General features: G+C 63.9%; 2 protein-coding genes across 9 annotated transcripts; one reads left to right on the top strand and one right to left on the bottom strand.

The window, feature by feature from the left end:
• Positions 1-30: 30 nt before the first annotated feature.
• TAS1R3 (taste 1 receptor member 3) lies at positions 31-5,529 on the top strand. Its single transcript, XM_070768407.1, has 6 exons — positions 31-1,688; positions 1,780-2,080; positions 2,156-2,938; positions 3,100-3,303; positions 3,398-3,518; positions 3,649-5,529. The coding sequence occupies exons 1-6, from the start codon at positions 1,492-1,494 to the stop codon at positions 4,611-4,613; spliced, it is 2,571 nt and encodes an 856-aa protein (XP_070624508.1). The 5' UTR covers positions 31-1,491; the 3' UTR covers positions 4,614-5,529.
• DVL1 (dishevelled segment polarity protein 1) lies at positions 5,496-17,396 on the bottom strand. 8 transcript variants are annotated; one of them, XM_070768399.1, is made up of 16 exons: positions 17,141-17,395; positions 11,918-11,987; positions 11,672-11,793; positions 11,291-11,394; positions 10,906-11,044; positions 10,602-10,695; positions 10,408-10,477; positions 10,190-10,329; positions 10,040-10,116; positions 9,883-9,950; positions 9,594-9,746; positions 8,872-9,003; positions 8,510-8,677; positions 8,216-8,422; positions 7,376-7,415; positions 6,711-6,837 (listed from the first exon to the last, which is right to left on the bottom strand). In XM_070768399.1, the coding sequence occupies exons 1-15, from the start codon at positions 17,308-17,310 to the stop codon at positions 7,405-7,407; spliced, it is 1,725 nt and encodes a 574-aa protein (XP_070624500.1). In that variant the 5' UTR covers positions 17,311-17,395; the 3' UTR covers positions 6,711-6,837; positions 7,376-7,404. The 8 variants fall into 8 exon arrangements, with proteins under 8 accessions (XP_070624495.1, XP_070624499.1, XP_070624493.1 ...); XM_070768394.1 differs by lacking the exon at positions 7,376-7,415 and having other exon boundaries at positions 5,496-6,837; positions 10,906-11,041; positions 11,291-11,376; positions 17,141-17,396; XM_070768398.1 differs by lacking the exon at positions 7,376-7,415 and having other exon boundaries at positions 5,496-6,837.
• Positions 17,397-18,051: the final 655 nt, after the last annotated feature.

Here is an 18,051-nt window from a genome sequence, read left to right as displayed (position 1 = left end):
TCCCTCAACCAGTGCCAAGGTCTGAATTATCTTCGTTGGACAGGTGAGAAGACTGAGTCACAGAATCACCTGAGTGGCTGAGTTGGAAGTGCAGATCTGAGGTCAGCTACCTCCCCTGTAGAGAGAGGAAAATCTGCCGAGCTGCAGCCAGTGGAGAGGCTGCTCTGTGCAGGGCCGTGGTCTGGACAGAAAGAGGACGCGTGTCAGGCAGGGTCCTCACAGACGCTGCTTGATGGCCAGAGCTGAACAGCAGCGCCCAGCACAAGCCACTTCCTGGTCTGCTGCTGCACCCTGTCCAGCTCTGGCCATACCCATGGGGGCCAGAGCCTAGAAGGTTACTGACAAAGGCCAGAGAGTAAGGGCTGCACGTGTGCCTGTGTGCATACGTGGGTGCTGGTGTAGGCACTGTGTGTGTGGTGTGCGTTCTGTGTGTGCTGTGCCTCGTGCGCCCTCCCTAAGGGTGTGTAGTGCGTGTGTGTGTTTGTGGTGAGCGTGCCGTCCATGTGTGCCCCCCCCAAGGCCATAGTTTCAGGCAAAGACCAGGTTCCTAGACCAATTCCGTGAACGTCTGCCAGACGCCACTGCACCCTGAAGGGCATCTCTAGCCTCCCCCAGCTCCCTTGGGTGCCTGTGGCCTGGTGTCAGTGAGGCCCCCAGACCCAGACTTGGGGAGACCAGTCCCCGGGCACCCAGTGGCTAAGCAGGAGCCACCAGCCTGGGCCTCAGGTCCATTGCCACACCTGGTGCTGGTATGACTGCTGCAGCCCATTTGGTTACAGCATTTCCTCCCTTGTTTGCATGCCTCCCCACCCAGGCCCAGCTGTGAGCTCTGTCCCTGAAGGAAGGCACCTGCCCTCTGAAACCTTGTGGCCTCCGAATCTTCTAGGCCACAGACCCTCAAGGTGCACTGTTCCCAGGCAGGCTGAGGCCATGACCCCCACCTCGGGACCCTCCCCACCCAGTCATGGGTGAGAGCCATGCTGGCCAGCCATCCACTGTACTTTTGGTTGCAGGGCTGTGCGATACCCCCCCTCAGGCTGCCCCTGGGCTTGCAGTCCACCCTGCTCCACCCCGACTATAGACAGTGCCTCCCTGGGCTGGGGGGATGGTGTGCTGCCCCACTGGCACCTCCATGACTGTCTCACATCAGCTGGAGACTCCAGGGCAACCCCTGCAGAACAGGTGGGTACCAGGGGTTTGGACACAGGTAGCAATGTCATGGGCAGTAGCTTCCTAGAGCCTGCCTGCCCAGGTCACCATCACCCAGAGGGCCTGTTGGTGCCATCAGGATAAGCCCAACGTGAGTACACCTGAGAGGCCCAGGAGGTGGGGGCGACTCCAGGGCCCCAAGGAGGCAGGTGAGCAGGCAAGCACTTTGCTAAACAAATCCTGTGCCCCTCCCCGCCTGACTCCCCATATCTGGGGCCCCAGTCTGCCCGCCCACTTGCTACTGGAAGTTCAGGTGCAAGCAGTCTGTCCTGCTGCTGGAAGATGCCGCCTGCCATGCTAGGCCTGACCTTCCTGGGCCTTGTGGCTGCACTGGGTATCAGGCCAGGGGCCCCATTGTGCCTGTCCCAGCAGCTCAGCCTGCCGGGGGACTATATTCTGGGTGGGCTCTTCCCCCTGGGCTCGGCCGATGACACCGGGCTGGGTGACAGGACGCAGCCCAATGCCACCGTGTGCACCAGGTAGGGAGGCTGGGATTGTGTGCAGGGGTGGGGCTGGGGGAGGTTGGTCAGGGGGAGAGGGGTTGGCCACCCGCAGCCCCTGTGGCCCCAGGTTGTCGGCCCCCGGTCTGCTCTGGGCACTAGCTGTGATGATGGCCGTGGAGGAGATCAACAACGCATCCACCCTGCTCCCTGGGCTGCGTCTGGGCTATGACCTTTTCGACACATGCTCGGAACCCGTGGTTGCGATGAAGCCCAGCCTGGTGTTCATGGCCAAGGCAGGCAGCCGCAGCATCGGCGCCTACTGTGACTACACGCAGTACCAACCCCGTGTGCTGGCTGTCATTGGGCCCCACTCGTCCGAAGTTGCCCTGGTCACTGGCAAGTTCTTCAGCTTCTTCCTCATGCCCCAGGTGCGCCCCCTCCCCACATCCCATCCTCCCGCCCACCTCAGGAGCCCCCGTGTCAGGAGCCGCCTTCGCCTGCAGGTCAGCTACGGTGCCACCACCGACCGGCTGAGCAACCGCGAGACATTCCCATCCTTCTTCCGCACGGTGCCCAGCGACCGCGTGCAGGCGACAGCCATGGTGGAGCTGCTGCGGGGGCTGCACTGGAACTGGGTGGCCGCCGTGGGCAGTGATGACGAGTATGGCCGGCAGGGCCTGGGCCTCTTCTCCAGCCTGGCCAATGCCAAGGGCATCTGCATCGCTTACGAGGGCCTGATGCCACTGCCCCGTGCTGGCGGCACGCGGCTAGGCTCTGTGCAGAGCCTGCTGCACCAGGTAAACCACAGCAGCGTGCAGGTGGTGGTGGTCTTCTCCTCCGCCCAAGCCACCTACAGCCTGTTCAGCTACAGCATCCGCTACAGGCTCTCACCCAAGGTATGGGTGGCCAGCGAGGCTTGGCTGACTTCAAGCCTGGTCATGACGCTACCAGGCATGGACCGGGTGGGCACGGTGCTCGGCTTCCTGCATCAGGGTGCTGAGATGCCCGAGTTCCGATCCTATGTGCAGACCCGCCTGGCCCGGGCTGCGGAGCCCGCCTACTGTGCCTCGCTAGAGGCAGGGCGGCTGGGTCTGGAGGAGCATGTGGTGGGGCCACGCTGCCCGCAGTGTGACCGCGCCTCCCCGGAGAACGTGACCGATGGGCTGCTATACCACCAAACTTTTGCCGCCTACGCAGCTGTGTACAGCGTGGCCCATGCGCTTCACAAAGCACTGCTCTGCAACTCCTCCGGCTGCCCTGCACAGGAGCCCGTGCGGCCCTGGCAGGTGAGGTCACAGAAGCTGTGCCTCTTGGCTCGTTCCCCAATTCACTGGCACCCCTGAGGAGGAGATGGGGGACGGGGAGGGGGGTCTGGCCAGTGGCGACTCCCTGCCCAGCCCCACCATCCCCTGATTCCCCCACCACCCCCTGATCTCCCCACTGCCAGCTCCTGGACAACATGTACAACATGAGTTTCCACGCATACAACCGGACCCTGCAGTTCGACACCAGCGGAAATGTGGACCTTGCTTATGACCTGAAGCTGTGGGTTTGGAGGGACCGGATGCCCATGCTGCGCACTGTGGGCAGCTTCAACGGCAGCCTGGAGCTCCAGTTCTCCAGCATGATCTGGCACACCCCAGGAAACCAAGTGAGCACCAGTCCTGCCCGGGGAGCAGGGGCGGCCCCCAGGGCTTGGGCCAGTGTGGCCAGCCACGCAGAGCCTGAGCCCTGCCGCCCGCCAGGAGCCCGTGTCCCAGTGCTCACGGCAGTGCAGGGAAGGCCAGGTGCGCCGCGTGAAGGGCTTCCATTCCTGCTGCTACGACTGCGTGGACTGCAAGGCAGGCAGCTACCAGCGCCACCCAGGTGAGCCCTCAGGGTCCAGCCCACGCTGAGGCCTGAGTGAGGGCGGGTACCATAGGGTCAGGTCTGGGGCAGAAGGAAGGCCAGGAAAGCCAGTGGTCCCCAGCATGCCCTCTCTCCTCCCTTGCCTTAGACGATGCCCTCTGCAGCAAGTGTGACCAGGACCAGTGGTCCCCAGACGGTAGTACCCGGTGCTTCCCCCGCAGGCCCAGGTTCCTGGCGTGGGGGGAGCCGGCTGTGCTTGGGCTGCTCCTGCTGCTGGGCATCGTTCTGGGTCTGGTGCTGGTGGCCCTGGGACTCTTCACCTGGCACCGGGACAGCCCACTAGTTCAGGCCGCAGGGGGACCCCGGGCCTGCTTCGGCCTGGCCTGCCTGGGCCTGGTCTGCCTCAGCGTCCTCCTGTTCCCTGGCCGGCCCAGCACTGCCAGCTGCATGGGCCAGCAGCTGCTGCTCCACCTCCCCCTCACCGGCTGCCTGAGCACACTATTCCTGCTGGCAGCCGAGATCTTTGTGGGCTCAGAGCTGCCACCCAGCTGGACAGACTGGCTCCATAGCTGCCTGCGGGGGCCCTGGGCCTGGCTGGTAGTGCTGCTTGCCATGCTGGCAGAGGCGGCGCTCTGCTCCTGGTACCTGGCAGTCTTCCCGCCAGTGGTTGTAACAAACTGGCATGCGCTGCCCACGGAGGCACTGGTGCACTGCCGTGTGAGCTCCTGGATCATGTTCGGAGTGGTGCATGCCACCAATGCCATGCTGGCTTTCCTCTGCTTCCTGGGCACCTTCCTGGTACAGAGCCGGCCTGGCCACTACAATAGCGCCCGTGGCCTGACCTTTGCCATGCTGGCCTACTTCATCACCTGGGTCTCCTACATCCCCCTCTTTGCCAATGTACATGTGGTCTCCCACCCCCCTGTGCAGATGGGCACCATTCTCTTCTGTGTGCTGGGCATCCTGACCACCTTCCACCTGCCTAAGTGCTACCTGCTGCTGTGGCGGCCAGACCTCAACACCCCCGAGTTCTTCTTGGGAGGGGGTCCCAGCGATGCCAGAGGGCAGGGCGGCAGTGGGCACGGGGAGGAGACTCAGGGGAAAAACAAGTGATCCTTGAGTCAGTGACCTCACCCCAGTGAATTCAGACCTCGTTGAGGTATCCCCAAACCAAGTCTCCATGCAGCAACCTGAAGACTGTGCTTTGACTCCACTGAGACTCACAGCCCTAGATTCTGCTCACGTTGACCCCAGAGTGACCTCCAGAGTGCATAAGCAGCCTCAGCCCAATGGGATCTCATCACCTGGGGCCCCAGAGTTAGGCTCTGTCTTGTCCTGGCCGAGCCCTGGCCTACACAGGTGACCCAGCCCCACTGTTCCAGTCAGAGGCCCATAGAGGATTCTCGGGGCTCCATGAATCCTACACTGAGCGCTCAGGGAAGACCCCAGGGACCACATGAAGGCAAAGCTGGGTGTCACTTGCCTGGCTGGGCCCAGTGGGAGGCCCCCACCCAGCATCCTCTCCAAGCATCACAAGAGTGGGATATTGGGAGGTGGGTGGGGCTTTCTCAACCCCTCTGCAGGGGTGTGTACCTGACCTGGGCCCCAGCATAAGGCAGAGGCCTCCTCAGAAGGGAGGGGGCACCCAGCTTCCTTCTCTCTCCCTGGCCGGTGAGCCAGCAGAATGGGGGCCAGTCACCTCCAGCACCACGGACAGAGCCCAGGCAGGGTTGGGGGGTCAGCACTATGGCCAGCACCAGCCACAGGGACCCCTACCCCCCACCCCACCCCTGCCCCAGAGCCAGGAGCCAGCACCACAGATACAAGACTGCCTGCCAGGTCAGCTGTGGGCAGGGCCTTGGTGAGCTGGCACCCAGAGGACAGCACCAAGCCAGTCCTGGGTCAGTTCTCAACTGGACCCTGGGGAAGTTGACCCAGCCCCTGCATCCCAACCTCCTGAAGTGTGGAAGAGACACAGGTCACACATCAGTCCCATAAAATTAAACGATTTTTAGTGTTTAAAATAGCATTTACACAGAAGCAGCTCTATTAACTATCTGGATGATGCTCCCAACTAGATATAGTATCTACAGTGCAGACATGTGCAGGCCAGAGACGCCGGACGGAAGCGACGTGTATGTGTGTGTGCGTGCGTGGGTGGGTGGGTGGGATGCCACCCCAAGATCGCGAGGAAGGCTGAGCTGGCCATGCCCTCTGCTCTAAACTCTGCCCCTGCAGCAGCTGTGCGCGTCTGTGGCCCTCCCCCGCTCAGGGTCCCCCATCCTGCCGCCTCCCCCTCACTGTCTTCCCGCACACCTCCAGACATGACCTGTGTCCCTGCAGGGGGGATACACGAAACTGTTCCGGTGGTTGGGGTAGGGGACAGCTGACTTGGCCGCCACCCCACAGAGCACACAGGCCAGACAATAAATAAATAAATTAGATCCCTACCTTGGGCAGCCACAGAGGGACCTTGGGGCTATGATTCTAACCCCGAGAGGAACCCCCCAATCCTGGCCTAGGCAAGATGGGTGGGGCCTGTGAACCTGGTGGGGCCCAGGCCTAGTGGCCACCTCTCAGCTCAGTTTGAGGCCCCATGTGCAGCTCTGTGGGCAAGCTGGGGTCCCTGAGGCATATGCCAAGAGGAGAGGGTCAGACTTGCCTAAGCACAGGGAGATGCCCCTCCTGCCCAGGGTCTGCACTGACAGCTCCAGCCAGGGATGGATGAGCCACCATCCAGATCACGGTGGTCTGGGCTGCCCTCAGCCCCTCCCCTCCAGCCTGCTGCCACTTTGTCCAGGCCCAGACTCCATGGCAGCAAGCACAGGTCTAACCTGGAATGGCCGCTAAGGCAAGCCCACACAAGCTCCAGGAGCAGAGCCCTCCTGCAAGAGCAGGACTCTGGGACTCCCCACAGCAGGGCTGGGCCGAAGGCACTCTCGCCTCGGTCACATGATATCCACGAAGAACTCACAGGGGTTCCCCATGGCCTTTTGGAAGGACTGGCGGCTGCCCGTCAGCTCTGGCGGGACAGCGGCCAGCTCCCGGACAGGTGGCCCCCCAGGTGGCCCACCCACCACTGAGTAGGCCTTTGTCAGGGGGTGCAGCGGGGGGAGCCCTGGGGCGGCGGCTGAGGCCTGGCTGCGTGGGCTGCTGCCACGGCTGAGCTGGCTAGGGGGACGCTCCCGCCAGCCACTGCCACCCGCCCCGCTTGGCGCTGTGTGGTCTGACTCGCTGCCACTGCCCCCAGCTCCAGCCGACCGGCTCTCCTTCTCGCGGCCCAAGGCCCGACGGCTGCTCCCGCCAGCACTCCGGGTGGACCCACTGCTTTTGCTTCCTGGGGTCAAGAACGGGGGAGAGGAATGGGATGGTCAGTACTAGACCTTGCCTCTTCCAAGACAGACGGCCATGGCCGGGACCACCAGGGGCAACACCAGCGGTCCTGAGCGGGTGCAGGTTGGGGTGGGCAGCCATGCAGATGTGAGGGCTGGACTGGCCCAGCCCAGGGAAGCAGGAGCAGCTGCAGCAGGCAGAGAAGAGATGCAGTTGTGGGGGGTGGGGGGTGGGGGGCAGGGCGGGCAGTGGCAGACAGGCAGGGATGCTCCAGGGCCAGCTTGGTCCCCACTCCTCACACCAGTGCCTGGATCGAGGGCCGTTTTGCAGCTGAGAAACGGAGGCCCAGAGGAGGCCATGTGCCCGGGGCACTGCCAGCCATCGTGGGCTCCCCACCCAAGACCCGCCTTTCATCTGCCCCCAGAGCCCTGGCCGGCTACTCAGCTCAGCCCCTCCTGGGCACTCAGGACATGTCGGGAACCTGAAGATGCCCACTGGCTAGGGACGTGCGGAGGGGGACGCCGAGCAGGACCCTGGCTTACCGGCCCCGAGGGTCCGCTCCGCTAGTCCTTCAGTCTAAGGCTTGCTCAGCACAAAGCAAGGGATAGAGGAGTTACACACCAGCGGCCGGGCACCCACACCGCCAGCTGGGCCTGTGCAAGGTCCACCGGCGCCCAACACGCTTCCCCTTGGACACTGCTGCCCCTGATCCACTGTTCTCTCTCCCCATCCCCTCCTGGGTCCACCAAGCCACCCACCAGACCTCTCCCCAGACACTGGGGGCATGTGCCCACTGGCCTTAGCACCCGACATGCTTCCCTTTGGAGACTGCTGCCCCTAATCCATTGTCCTCTCTCCCTATCCCCTTCTGGGTCTACTGAGTCACCTACCAGATCTCTCCCCAGGTGCTTTTAGGAGCATGTGCCCATGGGCCTCACTAACCCCCGACTCAGCCTCAGGACAGTGTCCCAACAGGTGCTCCTCTGTGACACCACAACCCCCCTGCTCAGCTTCCCTTCACGTCCCAGCAGCGGGCTGCAGCTATCTATGGAACTGTCACCTCTGCTCCCTGCTGTGCTGCAGGTGCTGGAGGGAGGGTCCCAGGACCCCTCTGCTGCTCCCCCACCCTGGGCCATCACATCCCATGCCCCCATTTCCACACCATCTCTCTCTGCCTTTGCCACGTCTGGACCACCAGCACACCCACACAACCCCTTAAGACTCTAAGCTCTTCTCCCCAGCCTCTGACCACTCACCCCTTTCAGAAGAAGCCACCCAGGGCCCGAGCACAGAGCAGATGGGAGTGCAGGGCAGGGGGCGGGCACGCAGGGCAGAGCCAGGCTGTGGGGGATGGGGCTGGGCTTGGAGGTAGGGGCCCTCACCTTCACTCTGCTGACTCCCAGCACTGCCGCTGCCGTAGCCGAAGCCAGGGTCCTGATATGCAGGCGGGAAGCAGGGCGGGGGCCCTGGGTACTGGTAGGGGTAGCCCTGACCCAGAGGCCAGGGGGCAGCCGGGTGGGGCAGTGGGGCCAGCGTGTCCTGATCAGAAGCCCCACTAGAGCCACTGTTGAGGTTCAGGGCGGCAAGATCTGCGAGAGGGGAGGGCAGAGGGAGTGCGGGTGAGGGTGGGGAGGGCGGCCTTCCCTTCTGGGACTCCACTCCGCAGCCCCACTCACTGCTGCACAGGTCCCCGAAGACGTAGTAGCACTGCTCTGAGAAGGTGACCTTGTTGACTGTGTGCCGCAGGAAGCCACGCTTCAGCATGCTGCTGGCGTACTTGCGCGCCTCCCGCCGCTCGCGGAAGCCCTCCAGGTGCGCGTACAGCCAGTCCACCACATCTGCCCCTGGGTGGCAGCAGGCAGCAGTCAGGACAGGGACCCGGTCCCGCCCCCTCACCCCCAACCACCCCCACCCACCCACCCACTGCTTGCGGAAGCCCTCCAGGTGCAGGCACAGCCAGTCCACCACATCTGTGCCTGCGTGGCAGCGGGCACGTCAGGCAGGGACCTGGCCCCAGCCCCGGGTACAGGACCCTCACCGATGACGGCATTGGCGATGGTGATCTTGAGCCACATGCGGTCCCGGATTTCCAGGCCCGAGTCCGGCAGCTGCATGACCCGGACAACAGCACCCATGTCGCTCTTCACCGTCAGCGGCGCCTCCTCCAGCTCTGCAAGGCATGGCCCCCTCCTCAGCCCGAGTGGCTGACGGGCGGCACAGGGTCAGAACAGACCCCAGGCCCGGCCTGCTTCCCCACTTCAGAGGCCAGGCTCTGCTGGCCAAGCAACTGTGGGGCTCAGTGCCAGCGCTCAATGGCCCTGCAGGGTCAGGGAACAGGCACTAGGCGGGAGGGGTTTGGACCTGCATCTCCCACCCTGTCCAGCTAGGGCAAGGCCCCCTGACCCTGCAGACCAGAGCCCCAGGGGCCAATATCAGGCGTCTTCTACCCCCTCCCCTGCGGGCTGGGGCTATTAGTCATGTTAGTGGCAGGAAAGCAGGGTGAGGGCCCCACACAGGCACCTGCCTCTCCCTGCCCCCGCCACGCAGACCCCAGGGCTCACTGAGCCCCTCCAGGCATCTCCCACTCCCATTGCTGGGACAGAGAGCAGGGAGGAGGGCGGGACCAGGCAGCCCTACATCTGATCATGAGGACCCGGCAGCACCGTGAATACTCAAGGCTGGTGTGGCCCTCAGGGGCGACCGCACCCAGTGAGTGCCTGGCCAGAGCCTCGGTTCCCAACCTTGTGAGCTGCCACTTACGCGGAGCGCCAGGCACAGAGCTGGTTAGTGAGGAGGAGCTGGTGCGCGTGACGGCGCTGGAGCAGGGGCTCGTACCATAGCGGGGCAGGGCTCCCGTCAATGCTGCCGTGTGGGACAGCCAGGCAGCTGGGTCGATGGGCCGAACTGGATCCGCTGGGCAGCCATAGCATGGCAACAGACGGACAGATGGATGGTGTTGGGGGGAAGTGGAACACAGGACAGAGAAGAAGCCCTTCAGGCTGGGCTAGGTGCCCCACTCCCACCCCACTGGCCCCAGGGGGTCACTCACCCCTCGGGATGGTGAAGTAGCTGCGGGGCGTTGGGTCCCAGCACTTGGCCACCGTGAGGCTGATGGGCCTGTGGGGTGGGCGGGTCACAAGGTGACCCAGGCGGCCCCCTCCCATCCACTGTCCCACCCCTACATGTGTCACCCCCACACGCCTCACCCCGTCTGGGACACGATCTCCCGCAGGACTCGCACAGCATCATCGTTGCTCATGTTCTCGAAGTTGACGTCGTTCACCTGGGGGCAAGAGGTCAGCATGGTGGGTGGGGGTGCTGCTCTTCCCCCCACCAGAAGCTCTCCCAGCCCGCACCTGCAGCAGCATGTCGCCTGGCTCGATGCGGCCATCAGCAGCAACAGCCCCACCCTTCATGATGGAGCCGATGTAGATGCCACCGTCGCCCCGGTCATTGCTCTGGCCCACGATGCTGATGCCCAGGAAGTGGTGCCTCTCTGCAGGGCAGGGTGGGTGGTGAGCAGGTGTGCCCCCAGCACCACTGTGCCCTGCCCAGCACCCCCCAGAGGCCTCACCCATGTTGAGTGTGACGGTGATGATGTTGAGGGACATGGTGGAGTCCGTGATGCTGCTGAAAGAGGAGGCCTGTAGGGGACGCCAGGTGAGGGGCTGTGAGTGGGACCCATCTGCCCGCCCCAGCCTACACCTGCTCAGTCCACACCTGACTGGTTCACACCTGCCAGCCCACACCTGCCCAGTCTGCACCTACCCGGTCTGTCTGCCGCAGGCGCTGTTTCCGCCGCCGGCGCTTGTGTTTCCGGATGAGCCTGGAGGAGGTGCTCTGCTCCGTGGAGCTACTCAGCCTGGGGGGGCCCAGAGTCAGGGTCTGGCCACCCCCACACAGTTGAACTCAAAGGGGCAGGGACAAGGCTGAACCTGGGGAAACCATCCCCACCCTGCAGACAGTGAGCAGCCAGCAGGGTGTCCTGCCCATGTGCACACGCACATGCATATATACATGTGTGGTCCAGGGCACACACCCTGCCCCAACTTACACCCCCACCCTCACCCACCGGCTTGTGTTGTCATCTTCATCCGAGTCGATGAAGCTGCTGGACTCAAGTTCACTGCTCAGCACGGTGGACGCACTGTCAGGGGGCAGCCCCAGGTCCCGCCGCCGGTCCCCCCTTGGGTGCCCGTTGGTCCGGGCTGCTGTGGGGACAGCAGGGACGGGGCCTGGCCATGGGATCCCCTGGAAGTCATGGGAAGCCCCTGCAACCTCATGCACGCTTTCACCTGGGAGCTGGCAGGGTGACTGCAGGGCTGCTGAGGGGTCACTAGGGTCCAGAGTATTTGGGTCTGGAACCTCTGCCAAGGGACCCCCAGGGGAAGAGGGGCCAGCAGGGGCTTGGGGTGCCCACGGGGGTCCCAGGGAGGTCAAGGGCATGGCCTCATTACCCTCTTCACGGTTCCGGCGTCGGGCTCGCTCCCGCCGGTGGCTGACCAGTGACTCCGTGCCAGTCTCGTTATCCATCCCATCGCGGCTGCCGGCCACATTCGGGCTGTGCCGAGGAGGGCTGGGCTGGGGCGGCCAGGCCACTCATGCCTCAAACACCCTCTCAGCTCCTCTCCTCCCAACATCCAGTGGGACCTCAACTCCAGCAGAGCCCCCATCTACCCGCCGGCCCACTCTGGGCCTCTCCACTTGCCCCTCCTCTGCTGACCAGCACCTACTGACCGTGGGTCCCTGCTCAGCTGCCCCTCCCCACTTCCAACAGGCTGGCAGGACGCAAGCCCCTCAGCTCCACTGGGCTCAGCACAGCCCCCCAGAATCCTTACTGGAAGGAGGGAGGCCGGGAGTCCCCGATGCCACCTGTCCGCTCAAGAGGCGGGGGCAGGTCTGTGTGTCCATCAGTGCCCTGAGACCCTGCATCCGAGTGAGCACCCTCAGCCAGAACCAGCTGTAGACAAGAGCAGGGCTCAGGAACCAGCGTCCAGGTGACCCCAGCAGGGCACCGGCATGGGCAGTCACCTTCTTCCACTCCCACCAGCCCAGGGCCCTCTGCCAGCATCCCATGGACTTACCCAGGAGACCACACGGCCGTTGAAGCAGGGCAGCTTGGCATTATCGTCAGAGATCTCCTCCTTTACAACCCTGCAGGCAGACGCAGCTGTGAGGCAGCCACACTGGGGCCTGCTCCCATCACTGGGCTCTGGACTAAGGCCCCCAGCTTGTCCGGGGTGTGGGTCACATGGGGTATCTGGCCACACGGGGCATCCGGCCACACACCCATATGCCAGTCTGTGCGGATGCCCTCACCCAGCACCTCCGCTTCTGGGGACCATCACCATCCTTCCAAGGACTCCACCCAGGGCCCATGGGGCCCAGATACAAATACAAGTATCCTCCTTGCTCTGTGTGACTCCCCCAGACTTTGTATTGTGACGGCAGGGCTCAGTTCACAGCAGGCTTCAGCACAAGTAGGGTGTGGGCAGAGCCCCCAGGAGATGCACGGCACACAGACCTGCAAGCTCACACTCCAGGAACGGGCCACCACCCTCCTGACCTGTTGGCCCAGCCAAGGAGACAGAAACAGATCCCCACTAACAACACTGGCCCAACTCGAAGGGCGGACAAGTGCAGGGCCAGCAGGGCCCATGGAGAAGCCTCAGGCCCTGAAGGTCACCAGCTCTACCCACTGCCCAACGGCTAGCCTGGCCTGTCCCTTCATGCTGCCCCCAGCAGGTGGGCCGGTGGGGACAGGAGAGGCAGGTGGCCAAGGCCCAGTGCAACTCTAACTGGGAAGGAAGCCAATGACCCTGGGGTCAGAAACAGGTTGGGGAGGTCCAGGAGTCCGGTTCAAAGGGGTGAGAAGGGTAGCAGAGAAGGGCCATGGGGCAGGGCAGACAGTGCTGTGGCCCAGACACATCCCACACTGTGGCCTCCCGGAGGCCCAGGGAGCAGGGTAGGCAGGGCGGGGCCAGCAGCAGGCCCCTGGAGCGCAGCCCTGCCCAACACCGCAGATTTCCACACCTGGGATGAGGGCCCAGTGTAGAAATAGGAGCTACAGACCAAGCAGGAAGTAGCCTCGTGGCCTCTGGGCCCAGACACCTCAACTCGGCATGTCCGAGGCAGCAGCAGGGGGCAGGAGGCCCCAGAGAGCAAGGCTCCAGTCCACCCCACCCACCAGGAGAGGCCCAAGACCTCAGGGCAGAGTGCACAGAGGAGACAGGGCAGCCTGGAGGGGGCACTCCGCCAGGGTCCTATGGTGACTCCATCAGATGCCTCCCAGGCCTCCCAGGCCAGCCACACAGGCACAAATGAGGTGGACAAAACAATGGACAAGAGTCATTTCTCAGGAGCCCCTCTCCCCAGTGAGGAACAGACAAAGTGTCTGCAGCCTCCATCATGCACCACAGTCCGGCAGAGCTGAGCTCTGAGGAGGCCGAGACCCAGCCCAAGATGACAGAAGGTGTCACCACATGAAGACCTGTGGTGGCCTGGGGACACTTGGGGTTCTGCTGGCTGCAGCCAGGAGACAGGGGGTTGCAGCAAGCCCTCCAGGGGACCCAACAGGCCCCAAGCACCACCTCTGAGTCACTGCAGCAAGAGACCCAGGGGGACCTGGTTCTCACTTCACAGCCCAGGTGGCCTGGCCCGCAGCCTCCCCTCCCTCCCTGCACTCATGTTCCCGCCCTTTTGACTCACAGCACAAGGTCCATGGGGCTTCCCAGAGGTGGACACCTCAGGCGGCACCCTGAACCCCCACTGCCTGCACGGCCAGTGCCTCCAGACAATCGGTCACCCAGAGCTGCCTGAGGCCCCCATGCAGCCCACTCACACATGAATGCCCTCGACCAGGGCCCAGAGGCCCTGCTTCCCCAGTCCTCTCCAGTCTGAGAGATATACACCTTCTGGTCAGAACTAAAGGGCACCCAGCCTTCCCCCTGGGGGTCAGGGCATCGAGGAGCAGCTAGTCAGGATAGCAGGGAGGGAGAGGGAGGGCCTTGCCTTCCCCAGGGGCACGCCCAGCACCAGGGGCACGGTGCTGCCCATCCCTAGTGATGGCCAGGAACAGGGACGAGGTTGGGGGTGGGGTTTGGGGAGGCCTCAACCAACCCTGGGGAAATGCCCCCCAAACAACCAGAGCGCCTTCCCTGAACCTGAGAGTAGACCTCAGGAGCTGTGGTCAGCAAAGACACGAACCCTCAGGGTGGCCACCCAGGGGAACCTCCATTGGCATGTTGCCCCCAGCTCTGGGATTCCTGGTGAGATCCATGATAACCTGGAACTTGGGCTGTCCAGCCCCACCCGCCACCCCCGCAGACGCGCCCCAGCCAGGAATCTGCTCAGAGCAGGGCCCATACAGAACAGGCTCCCTGCTCCGAGCCAGGAGCCCAGGGACCCTTGGGCTTCCAGAGACCCAGTGGGATGCCCCGCCTGTGTCCTCAGAGACACAGGGGTGCCCCAGGAGTCAGGATCCTCAGTTCCCACAGAGCCTTCATCTGTCCCCCTACTGCCTCCTGACCAGGCTTGGGCTCTGAAGGCTCCAGGGTGAACGGTCTAGACCCTAGACGCTCCACGCCTGACCGCAAGCTCCAGGGGGTGAGGCATCTAGAACCTCTCAACACCAGGGGCACTGGCTGCAGAGGGCAGAGCTGCAGAGGGCAGAGTGGGAGCTCAGGCAGCCTAGACCAGGCCAAGCACAGCCCCCACCACAGCCCCCAGGGCCCACAGACAGATGGCCCTGCAGACCAGAGCTCCTGGCCCAGAGATGCAGGGCCCAGGGCCACTGCCAAGTCCAGGGAGGCCTGGAGTCCACAAGGCAGTGGAAGCCTGTGAGCATGGCTGCACACCAAGCCCAATGCTTAGCACCTCTGGGTCAGACCAGCACAGGCTCTGAGAGCCTCCCCAGCTTCACTGGGACACACAGCTATGACCTGGATGGGAAGAGTGGGAGGGAGGTGCAGGACTCTCTACCCACTTGCCAAAGATGCTCTACCCACTTGCCAAAGATGCTCATGGAGAGTGGGGCCTGGCCAGAGCAAGTGGCTATGGCCACACCTTAGACTTAGCAAGGTTTCCCTTCCTGGCCAGAGAGGCCAAGAACTGAGACTTTAGGAACAGAGGCCTCAGCAGGGTCAGGGACCTCACAGTCCCCAATCTGAGGCCACCCCTCTCATAAGGGGGCCACTTCCCCAGCCCAGCCAGGGCCTGACCCCTCTTTCTCCAATCTCCAGCTATATCCATTAGGTAGCCAAGGTGAGACTCTAGCTCTCATTTATACTAAAGTGTGGGTGACTAATCAGACACTCCCAGAGAAAATTTATTCCACTGAGTAAATGATTCTACAGAATAAACAGAACCTGGAACTCTGTAGGTAGATCTCAGGAGAGGGAAAGAAGGAAGCAGATCCCCTCCAAGGGTCCCTGAGGCCAACAGGCCACCAACCACAGGTCTGGGGGTGGGAGTGGAGGATAAGATGAGCCACCCCTGCTCTGTCTGCCCATGCCCACTGCACCTTCCAGAGTCACCCCAATCCCTCCCTCTGTCCCAGCCCAGCCTACCAGCCCGGTCTTGTTCCCTCCCTCACATCCCAGTCATGCTTAGACAACCTGAAGAACACCTACTCTTGCTTCAAGACCCATATCTTGCCTGCCCACCATGACCTCCTGGGCCAGGGCACCCATGGGTCCTGAAAATCCTCTAGCAGGCACAGCCTCTGCTGAGAGTGCACCTGGCGTGGGGCAGGGGTCTCTGCAGCTCAGTGGCTATTAGACACAGTAGGAGGGTCGGTCCCTCAGGCTGCACCCCAGATCATGGTCCCAGGGCAGCAACCTGGGGGGTTGGGCACACAGTTTGTCACACACTCCCTTCAGTGTGTGAAAGAGCATGTGTGATTTCAGTAATTTTTGTTAAAATGATAAACTAAGTTAAAAAACAAAAGCACCCTTTCACATACCTGATGCTCACAGCCAAAGCAGAGCAGGCTCAGAGAAGTGAGACTGTAGGCGATCAACCAGCTGAGGCGGGTAGGGGGCAGCCAGTGGCCAGGACCAGGCTCCCCAGTCTATGCCCTACCCTGTGAAGCCTGGCCTGGGGGCAGCTCCTAACCTGAGCCCAGCAGGGCTGGGGGCTGCCAAGGACCCATTCCTCGTTCTCTGCCTCTCCCTGGTGTTTAGGGTATGAGACAGTCTAGTTGCCCCCATGTCCCTCAGGCCTCCCTGGGAGCCACAAAGTGGCCTCAGCTTAACCTGACCTGGGACTGCCCAGGGCCAGCGCAAACCACAGAATCCAGGAAATGGCCTCAATGTCAAAGTCCTAAGACGCAGCCACAGACAAGGACACGGGCTGCCTAAGGGCGCCCAAGCACACCTGCTCGACCCAGGCGGCCTCTGGGTGCCCCCCCAGCACTGCCGAGCGGGGGACTCAGGTTACCCGTGGTTGTGCTGGGTCAGGGCTCGAGCGTCCAGGCAGCCTCCAGTTCACCACTCACCATTCCAGAGGCCTGGCCCGGCACAAGCAGGAAGTCCCCTCAGCCGGGACAGCCACCCCTAAGGGCAGACGTGGGAACTCTGACCCAGAGGCTGCCCGAGTCAGCAGCTGGCCTGCACTGCTCTCAGGAACCCAAGTGGCATGTAGTTCAGCAGGGACACAGGCCCTGTGGCCAGCAACCCCAAGGCTGGGGTGGGTGGAATAAAGCCCCATGTTGCCCAGTGACCCTTGGCCCCTGCCCTGTCCTGAGGACCCTGGAGAAGGGGGCCAGAAGAATGCTGTTTTAAGCCTCCAGAAACTTCTGCAGACCCCTGCAGACAGATCTGTGCCCTTGTCCCGGATCACCTCATTTCCCCCGTGCTAACTAGGAGACCCACTGGGTGGCTGGCACCCTGTCCCCTCCCTAACCCCTTCCCCCCAACGCTTGGAAACTCCTCTGACCCCAAGCCTCATGAATCCCACCTGCCCTCCACATAAGGGGGTCAGCAGACCCTGAGTCTGACAGGTGCCAAGATGGGATTTCGGAGGTCCACTTCGACTACAGACCTCCACCACAAGTAACACACACTCAGAACAGGGCCCAGGGTGAATGGAGAAGCCAGGACTGCTGTCCGCCCACCGTCCAGTGCTCTCAGACCCCGGGACAGGCAGTCAGGGGCCCAGGCGTCCCATGCTCAGAGCACAGACAGGTGGGACACACGCACCAGGGCGCGCAGACACCGCCCAGGTCACAGTCCCAGGATCCCCTGCCCTGCCTGGCCGGACAGGTGCCTACCGCGCGCACCCGCGCACAGGCCCTACGTCCCACTGACCCGAAGTCCTGGTCCATGGACTTGAAGAAGAATTTGTAGGCGTGCACGGGCCGGTTGCTGAGCACGTTCTTGAAGTCGGCCAGCGTGACGCGCTCGGGCGCCACCGGCAGCTTGACCAGGTACGGCGTCTCCTCCTCATCCATGTGATAGATGATCTTGGTCTCCGCCATGGCGCGGCGCTCAGGCCCGGCCCGGGCCTCGGACGCGGGCGCCTCCCCGCTGCCGGCCCGCGCCCCGCCCGCGCGCCGCTCCCGGCCCGGCCGCGACCAGGCCCCCGCGTCCCCGCCCGGCCGCTCCGGCCCCGCCCGCCCTGCCGGCCTCAGCCCAGGCCCTGGCCCCGGTCCCGACTCCGCGAGCACCCCGGCTGCTGCCCCGCCGCCCACGGCCGCCCATGCGCCCCGGGCCCGGGACGCAGGCAGGGAGGGCGCGAGGCCCGCCGCGTCCGTGCGCCCCGCCGCCGCCCCCTCGGGCCGCGCGTTAAAGGGACCGCGGATCCGGCTACGAGCGGCCGCTGGGGGCGCCCGAGAGCGGCGTGCCTGACGTCACCGGGCGGCCAGCGGCGTGGGGGCGGGGCTGCGCACGCGCGCCTGGGGGGCGGGGCGCGCTAGGGGCGGGGCCTCCTGCCGTGTCCAGGCCTGGAGCCTAGGGCGCGCGCTCCCGGCCTTCGCCACGCGCATTGGTGGGCAGTCCACAGGGTCAGGCTCCGGGCCAGTGGGCGGCCGGGGGCGCGCTCGGCAGGAAGAAGGCGGGTGGGGGCCCTCAGGAAGCTCCGAGCCCGGCCTGGAGCCCTCGGAGGGGTTCTGCGCCGCCGGGCTCCGGTCCTCCACCTCTTCATAGTCCGGCGGCGCCTTGGTTACACCGACGTGCTGCAGCGGCTACGCGGGAAGCTGAGAATTCTTGTGTCCGGACCG

Source organism: Bos indicus, chromosome 16, assembly GCF_029378745.1.
Source record: "Bos indicus isolate NIAB-ARS_2022 breed Sahiwal x Tharparkar chromosome 16, NIAB-ARS_B.indTharparkar_mat_pri_1.0, whole genome shotgun sequence".
NCBI classification, from domain to species: domain Eukaryota; kingdom Metazoa; phylum Chordata; class Mammalia; order Artiodactyla; family Bovidae; genus Bos; species Bos indicus.
The sequence above is the reverse complement of the archived record's forward strand: the minus strand, read 5'-3'. Positions and strand labels throughout refer to the sequence as shown.